The following is a 9,320-nucleotide window of genomic DNA, read 5'->3' as shown; positions in this document are numbered from 1 at the left end:
ATATATATATATATATATATATATATTCACAGTATGTACTTTTTTAACTTAACTGTCTAGTAAAGTTCAAAGACAGTGTTTATAAAGTACAATCCACACGTTAACATATGTTTATTACAATAAATAATAATGTAAATACTACTAATTGTTGTAAAGCCACATATTTGTTTTTATATATCTGTCATCTGCACTTTAGTTTGTGTTTCTGACTTTCATGTGCATGTTTACACCAAGCTTGTTCATAGCTCAATATTCTACTGTGATTGAAATAGTTATATGACATAATAAAAGATGTCATTCATATAAATTCATGCCTCACCTAATTTCATCATCACATATAGGCTTTGTTTAATCTATCTAATCTTGTGTTGTTTATACTATACAATGATTTATTGCTTGTCTTTGTTGAATAATACAAAAGACAAAGAGCTTAAAAATAAGCTCATATTAAATTGCAATCGCAGTATTGGTGGGAAAAAAAATGCAATTAGATTATTTTCCCAAACTGTTCAGCCCTACTTACAATATGTGGAGAAAGTGAGATAGAGAAAGGTTTTTTCAAGTAGTGATATAAGTAGAACTAGGAGTGTGAATAGGGACTTACCAGACAGTGCCAGTCTCCAGGGCTGCAGACACAGACAAAGCTCTGTCCATACTTGTTGTGAAGACTGCTGACACCAGGCCATATTGTGAGCTGTTTGCTCTCTCTATGGCCTCCTGCGGGCTTTTAAAGCTGAATATACACTGCACTGGACCAAAGATCTGAGAGGAGAAAGATATCAGTAAAGACCAGTCACATGATGATGACAATAATAATAATTATAATAATAATAATAATAATCAGCTTTAGTTGTATAGCACTTTTCATACACAGAATGCAGCTCAACTTTCTTTACATTTGGAACATTTAACACAATAATAAAAAAGAAACTAACAATAATAATAATACTACATTTTGAGGTTAACGCAGCAAGTTGTTGCGGTAGTATATATATATATACATGTAGGCTTTGCTTACAAATGCTTAGGCCCCATTGATGTGGACTGTAAGAGGTTTGCCTTAGTAGGTACTTAGTATTTGTTGTGATTATGTGAATTTACACACTGTACAGACATTTAAGGAACACAACGACCGGAAAATTGGCAGCCTTAACCCTTAACATGAGGAGTGAGTCACTCAGTAGTTAAACTGTTTTGTTTCTGTTGTTTGCCGTCCCCTCTGGCTGCCATTTATATCTAAAAAGAAACATCTGTGTAATGCAAACTATTGTAAATAAATGTAAAATATTTAAAAAGCTGTACTGTCTCATCAATTCTTTCCTGCATTTTAGATTTGTAATGTTTCAAAACAACAACAATCTAGCTTTTGTTTGTTAGTTATTCTGAGGAATCTTTTTGGTGTAAGCTAGAGATTAAATGAACGGAGAAAGAGTTTGTTGCACTTTTACAAAAGCGATGGAGTGGCGGTAGCTCAGTCCGTGGGGACTTGGCTTGTTCTGGATAATCATCTGAAGTTGTATTGTCCTAATTCAGTCACTGTGGGCATAAGTGTGTTAATGTCCCAAGCAAACTGTATTTTGTAGTAACGTATGCCACAAGATGGCAGTAGCTACAAATATATATATATATATATATATATATATATATATATATATATATATATATATATATATACCGTATGGGAAGTGCAGGTCACAGAATTTTTCACAAGGTCCCGCAAATGTCTCACAATAAAAGCCTTGTTTGGAAATGAATAAATTCTGCCCAAGGAAACGCTAGAGGTAGAGGAACAGGAAGTGTTGATCTGAATTAACAAAATAATGCAGTAACACATCTTTTACTGGGAAGAGCAGATCAGAAAAGGTTTTATGCTGAAATATGGCCAAATATATCAAAAAGAGTGAATTACAAATAAAGGCGTGCATCTAGTAAAAGTATGCTTACAGTATACCAGGCCACCATTTAGAAATTTAGAAAGGATTTTCAATACTGTCTAATATACAGAGGCTCCTCTTTCTATTAAACTGACACAGAGATGCTGTATGTCGGGCCTAGGTTGATTTCCTGTTGATTGTGAATAACTTTTACACACTGACACTACCCCATCCCTGTATGTATCAGATTCATTTGTAAGGAATTGAAACATGTTGTACCTCTTCCTTGGCGATGCGCATGTGGTCTTTGACTCCAGAAAAAATGGTGGGTTGAATGAAGAAGCCCTTCTCGCCCAAAGCTGCTCCTCCATACTCCAGCCTGGCTCCCTCCTCCTTCCCACTCTTTATCAGGTCCATAATCTTGTCAAAGTGCTGTTGGTCAATCTGGAGCCAGCATCAGGAGGGCAAGTACACAAGGGAAGGAGACAGATGAATAATACAGGAATCCTACATGTTGTAAAATTCACTTGTTTGCTATTGTTAACAATCATTTTAGGATTAATATTATGGCAGGATGGTTTTTTGCGCTCACACAGAACACGGCTAGCAGACTGTGAGTAGATATTTGCTGAATTTGATAAAAATTCAACAACTCCTTCAAACCATACGACGATGTCAGTCCTTTAGTCCTACCCATGGGAGAGTTTTAGAATTTAGCGCCCCTAGCAGTGGCAGTAAATACAACTTAATATCCAAACCAGAAAATGTAAAGGCTTTTTAAACAGGTCATTAACATTGTAAAATGGTTGCAGCATGGTTAGGTTTAAGCACAAAAACTACTTTGTGCTGTCTGGGTGTCACTTGTAAAACTACAGCCAAGCTCTTTCAACCATACAGAGTGCTCTGTTTTGGTTGAGGCTGCAATTTTGCCAATCAAAGTTCACCGAAGTTAAGCTACACGCGATGCAAAGATGCAAATTTGCTTAGTTTTACATTTTTGTCTTCTTCTATCTAATTGACTGAATGCATAAAAAAGCAGAAGAATAGCAGAATGAGGGTCACCATCGCTGACACAAGCCATCAGAAAATGTGACCCTTTTCTACCTGGACACTGAACAAAAATTTACAGAATCTACCCTGTTTTAAAGACTGAATAACAGTACATAAAACAACTCTAAAAGAACACAGTAAAAGTATCATCCATGCAACAGTGTCCCCTGTGGTCACATTTTACTATGATGTAACACCGGCCTGCAATGTAACTGTTTGGGTTCACTCTCACAGCTCTCATAGTGTCAGTAGGTAGCTGTTTTCAATGAAGAATCTCTAAAAAGCCATTGTAGGAAACAGGCTTAGCAGAAAACAGCAGACAGACACAGTTTGTTGTCTTTGTGTCTAAGTTAATGATGGAAACAAAGTTTACTGGTTAAACAAAAATAATCTTACTCTTTGCAAAAAGGTTGTCAAACACTTCTGAACCTGTCAGTAAGAAAAACTGCACTTTTAGTGGACAAAATTGACAATTCACATTTGCCCAATATGATTACATTGTAGCTCAGTTTGCGGCAGATGATTACAGTATTCACTCACTCAATACTGGACCATTTTCAAAGATTGTTATTTTTTGATTCTGATTAGCCACTTGGACACCAATACATTGGAAATAGATTGCATGTTGAAAAAACCCTCGAAATTAACCAAACGAAGATTGCCATATCAACTTAACAATATGTCAATGTCATGTTAACTTGATTTGCTGCCCTTTAGAGTCCAGAAAAATCTAGTGTAAGAGGTTCAGGCACTGCTTGTCTGTTAGTATTTTATGTTGTTTATTGTCTATTCCTACCTGTGGCCCGTGTGATGTCTGGGGGTCCAGCGGGTCTCCTATGACAATCTTCTTGACGTTTTCTATGCTGCGGCGCACAAACTCCTCATAAATACTTTCATCCACAAAGACACGTGACGCAGCAGTACAGCACTGACCCTGGTTATACAAAGCTCCTTTCTGAGTTTCCGCCACAGCCAACTGCACTGTAGACACACACACACACACACACACACACACACACACACACACATTTAAACTAATTTTCTTGGAGAAAATTACACCTTCTTTTATCTCATTTTTGATGGATGTTTGGATGATGGACAACATCTTGATGTTGCATTTCATTACTCAAAATGAGAGAGATGCAGAACGGAGTGTGTTTACTTACAGTCACAATCAGCAAACACAATGCAGGGGTTCTTCCCTCCCAGCTCCAGAGTCACTCTCTTCAGATTACTTTTGGCTGATGCTTCTTTGATCAGTTGGCCGACCTGCATGCATGAGTATACAGGGTAATACCTTAATGCATTAAAGGTGATACTGAAAAAAAGAACTCCTTTATGTGTAGTAACAGATCAAAAGTGAGTCTTCAGATGTGCGCTAGGGCTGGGGTTTTCAACTCAAACTATTCATGCAAATAAAATCAGTGAGGGTATTTTAAGAATTTCAACTTTGCATAAGAAAAAAGATAAAAACAAATCTTGGGTGAATAATATTTTTTAAGGAAAGTCTACAGAATTTTCTTCTAAGAATTGCATTGTTGCTTTATGTTTATACAATAAACTCCATCTACATCACTGAGTTAACAGTTGTCTGATGATGGCAAATTCAAGCGGAAACCTCCACACCTAAAAAGTGAATGCTTAAGTGTAAAGCTGCATTCTATCTCATTTCCAGCAGAGGACGACTCCACTGTCTCCAAAAAGATGTCTGTTTCTATAGAAACCTATGAGAAAATGAGCCTACTTCTCACTTGATTTATTACCTCAGTAAAAATTCAGGAATCCACAAACTAGTGGGTGACGTCACTGTTGCTACGTTCACTATTTTTACAGTTTATGGACAAATCAGATTTATATGTGCTAAAATAGAACAAATTACAGCTCAATAAATTAACCTTTGCCATAATCTATAACGGGGAGTGTAACATGTTACAGCGTGTAGTTTTGATTATAGTTTGCATGAAATGGGGCTTTTCCACTGGTGGAACTTTGCCAGGGGACCAAGAACCTTTTTAGGAACATGGGAACTTTCCTTGTGTTCTACATTTAATTAGTGTAAAATAGTTAAAATAAATAAATCCCTTGATCCAGCGGTATTTAAGAGTATTTTTCATTAATTTGTCAAAATGATGATTATGCAGCAGAAATGTGTTTTCATACACTCACACACCTCTGTAGAGCCAGTGAAGGCCACTTTGTTGATGTCCATGTGGCTGGCGATGGCTGCTCCTGCTGTGGGACCGAACCCCGGAACGATGTTCACAACTCCAGGAGGAAACCCCGCCTGACATGGCAACATATTTAAAATTTTAGCATTAGAGTTTGTGGCTATCATTAAGGACACCAAGGTTGCGTCCTCTATAATTGCAATTTCGTGGTTTAATTATTTCAATTGTTGTGCCAGGTTCTAGCAGTTTGCTATTTTCCACCTGTAGTCCCAAGGCAGGTTGATGGAAAAATAGATAGGAAATTAAAATAGAGAAAGAAAATTATTGAACAAAATAACAGAAAACGGCAAAGAGACAATGTATAAAACAGATAAATAGAAACATGGAAGTAGTTTCAACAGGACAGGGCAGCCTGCCCCCCAATACCCCCCCCCCCCCCCCCCCCCCCCCCCCCCCCCCTCCCCCACACACACACACACACACGATTCATAGATTTGTACTGTACACTCTTGTCTTGACAGTAGCCAACGCTTAGCAAGATGTGAGAAGGCGTGGGGACTTGGCAGAGTATTCCATTAAGTCATGGCAATGCAAGAAAATGATGACTTTCCAAATGCAGTTTTGCGTTGGGGTACACTACACTCACCCCTTGTAAGAGATCTTGTTGTTCTTGTTAACTTCTCAGAGCAGAGTGTAACATATTTTTTCAAGGAGGGAACTGCAGCATTGTGAATCATTTTGAAAATTAAGAAAACATTTGACTTTGGCTTTTTATTGTGGATTTTGAGGGCACTTTTGTACAATGATTCAAGTGGTTTCAGAACTGTTTTGTTTGACTGAGACCAGCTTGTAATACAATATAAAAATGTGGTTTAATCAGAGCATACCATACTGGAAGCCTCAACCCTCAGTGAATTCCTTATGTATCTCAAGTTAGCTAGGTTAAATTTCAGTGTCCTTCCCAATTTTTTCACATGGTTTTTAAAGCTAAGAGTTTTGGTCAAGGGTAACACCCAAGTATTTTAAGTTATCCCCATTGTGAATTTTTTGCCCATTTACTGAGACGTCAGTGGGAGCCTGTTGGTCAAAAACATGGTTACAGTTTTTTCTAAGTTTAGGGTAAGGTAAGAGTTGTGTAGCCAGAGAGCAACCTTTTGTATTGCCTTTGTTAATGTCTTGGCAACCTCTATATGCTCTTTCCATGAGCGTATATGACAGTGTCATCTGCATACATTTTTTATGTCGACATCCTCACACATGAAAGGCAGGTAATTTATTTTGCTATTGCTTTTTAGATGCTAAACAGTAATGGCCCCAAGATTGATCCTTACGGTACACACAGTGTGCAGGCTTTAAGTGGAGAAAGTGTATTGTTTACACGCACACACTAGTGACGGTCACACAGGTAGGATTTGAGTCTGTGATGAAAGATTGTAATTACTACGTTTGTGAAACAGTTTGTTATGACTGACAGTATCAAAGGCCTTGCGCAGGTCTAGAAAGACAGCCCCAACTACTCCTCCTTGGTCTAAGTTAATTTGAATGTACTCAAGGAAGTAGCAGCAGGCGTGTCAGTGGAGTGTTTTTACTTGAATCCAAACTGCAGAGGATGGAAAAGTGCCCTGGATTCAAGGTGGAAAATCTGTTGTTCTGCCACTGCCTTTTTGAAGACCTTTGAGGCTGCTGGGAGTATACTAATGGGACGGTAGTTACCGACCTCCTGAATTGACAGACTCTTTAAGTAGCTTTAAAAATGCAGTGTCCAGGCAGTGTATATCCTTGGCCTTGCTGTTTGACAAGTTTGATAACATTTTATCCACTTTTGCCTCATTTTTTGTGTTCAGGTTAAATACAGGCCCTTCGCAAGTAAATGGTTGCAGAGGGTCTATTGCCAGAGCCATTTATCTTGAGCTGAATGCTCTCATGTGTGAATGTTTTTCCTTCCCAAGTAATTTATCGAGGCTATTCCCTTTATCATCCCTGATAAGATCCAGAAAAAAAGTTGCCCTAGCCTTTCTAAGTTGTTGTTTCTTAAACTTTTAAAAATTAGATGATCAGTGCTTAATCTTGACTTTAAAAACTTTTTCAGAGCTTTCTTTTTATTATGTTCCATAAATGGCTACCAAACCAAGGCAGGTTGTGTTTTGTGTTTTTTTTCTTAGACCTTGTTTTTGTATATCTCAGCACAATAGTCTTAAAGACCATCATTAGATTGTTGCTTGCTTGTTCACAGGATTTGTTATCTTGTCGGTTCATCTTGTTTCCTTTTATTTCTTTTCCAATGAGTGCAAAGTCTTTTTTTGGAACGAAAGATATATTGGGATTGTATTGGATACTTTCTTTCAAATTTTTTTGGGATTTCAGGCTGAATTCTGAATGTCACAGAGTCAGTATATTTAAATGTTTATACCACTAAGCTAGCAAAAAACATTATTAAGGATTAGTACACATCACTGGTCCCCAAACTTTTCAGATCCAGACCCAAAAAGTAATTTGGTATCCCCCAACTAAACTTAAAAAATACATCATAAATTGCTATGACATCTACATTTATAAATTACTAATAAAGGACACAACAAACTATTAATTTAAAATGTATATAAGGAATGTATATTGTATATTGAACATAAAACACATTGAGGCCTCTCCTCTGCATTTGGTATTGCTTGGTAAAACCTAAATCCACAATGCTGCAATAGCTTGGGTGAAGCCAACATAATAAACTCTTACTTGTATTTTTGTTTTTCAACATTAAACACGTGATCGAGAGCGAAGGAATCACATAAATCACACTCAATGTTACGAGATTGTGAACATTTTTTGCACACGCTTGTGAGAAAAAGTTAAGCAATAATAATTATAAGGATAATAATGAATGGAATGATTAGCTTAAGTAATGGTGAAATTATTGAAATAGCTAAAAGTAACGGCTTAAAGTAAGCTTAATGATTAATGGTTGAAACATTGAGCTTCACCCCAAGTAGTAGTAGCCTAGAAGGCTTGAAGTAGTAGGATGGCTGACCAAACCAACCTTCATATTGACAGTTCAATTGTATGAATATCCACTTTAATATAGTGAATAGCATCATATACTTAGAAGATACATTTAGAAGATGAATTGATGAAGGGATACCCAGGTTCATTTGACAGGGTTGTGGGGTTACCTCAGACCAAAAAGGTTGGGAACTAGTGGCTTACATTAATGTTTTCATTAATTTAAACTACTGTATCTACAGTGGAAAAATACAGTTCCATTGTACATATTTTTTAAATTGTATTTTTCTTATTCTATATGTGTATTGTCTATGCACCAAAACACCAATGCAAATTCCTTGTTTATGAAAACCTACTTGGCAATAAACCAGATTTTCACGGGAAAAAAAAGGTCTAGGTCGAGATTGTGTCACCTGCTGGGAACAGAAACTACCAAAACATAATAGAAGCAAAACAGATAACTCATATGAGAATCAGGATTTTCCATAAGAATACAGGCCCAGAATCTGTTCTATAAAAGGACTATCAGAGATTTAAAGTCTAAACCTCTCTCAGCGTAATATCAGACCTCTTTGATGAGCGATCCAACATGGAGGGCTGTGAGGGGGGTCTGCTCTGCTGGCTTGATAACCACAGTGTTTCCACAGCTCAAGGCCGGCGCCATCTTCCAAATGAACATCAGCAGAGGAAAGTTCCACTAGCATAGACAAAAAAACACGTTAGCTTTCAATGTGTTAGTTCACAAGTCAGATTAAAGCACACTGTCACACACAAATGCCACAGTTAGACCAGTTAGACCCATCAGGCTGACAAGAAGTTATTTATGAAGTCAAGTCATCACAATTCAGTCATGTCTGTAGTGTTTAAGTAAATATGAACATAGCCAACTGTTGGAGATTGGAAACGTTATTATTTATGTATTGTTTTCATACAATAATTAACATTTGGAGATATTGGTCATGGAAATTTTTGTATGGGTCCTTTAAAAGTCATGGAAAAGTTTTTAAATTGTGTCCATGAAAATGTGTGGGAACACTAGTAAAAAATAAAAGCTGGATTGCTATGTCTTTTGTGCACTTGTGCTAAAATGTTAGGCTGTGTTAGTAAAGTTGTCCACTCGTTATTGTTTGATCCTAAGTATTGCAATTACATGTAATTATGTGTATGGCTGTCCGAAGTTATAGTAGAGGTGTATAAGTAAATGTGCTGTATTTATATAGCGCTTTTCTAGTCT

At 37.0% G+C, this 9,320-nt stretch overlaps 1 protein-coding gene across 1 annotated transcript in view; it reads right to left on the bottom strand.

Annotated features, from left to right (window-relative positions):
* aldh1a3 (aldehyde dehydrogenase 1 family, member A3) overlaps window positions 1–9,320 on the bottom strand; it is a 32,359-nt gene that overhangs the window by 3,726 nt on the left and 19,313 nt on the right. The window contains exons 6-11 of the mRNA XM_032511844.1: window positions 8,655–8,783; window positions 5,095–5,208; window positions 4,091–4,193; window positions 3,721–3,905; window positions 2,154–2,318; window positions 605–762 (exon numbers count right to left, since the gene is read on the bottom strand). Of these exons, the coding sequence (XP_032367735.1) occupies window positions 605–762; window positions 2,154–2,318; window positions 3,721–3,905; window positions 4,091–4,193; window positions 5,095–5,208; window positions 8,655–8,783 (854 nt within the window). The remainder of the gene's footprint in view (window positions 1–604; window positions 763–2,153; window positions 2,319–3,720; window positions 3,906–4,090; window positions 4,194–5,094; window positions 5,209–8,654; window positions 8,784–9,320) is intronic.

The sequence above is a fragment of the Etheostoma spectabile genome, unplaced genomic scaffold (genome assembly GCF_008692095.1).
Source record: "Etheostoma spectabile isolate EspeVRDwgs_2016 unplaced genomic scaffold, UIUC_Espe_1.0 scaffold48, whole genome shotgun sequence".
Classification (NCBI taxonomy): Eukaryota; Metazoa; Chordata; class Actinopteri; order Perciformes; family Percidae; genus Etheostoma; species Etheostoma spectabile.
The sequence above is the reverse complement of the archived record's forward strand: the minus strand, read 5'-3'. Positions and strand labels throughout refer to the sequence as shown.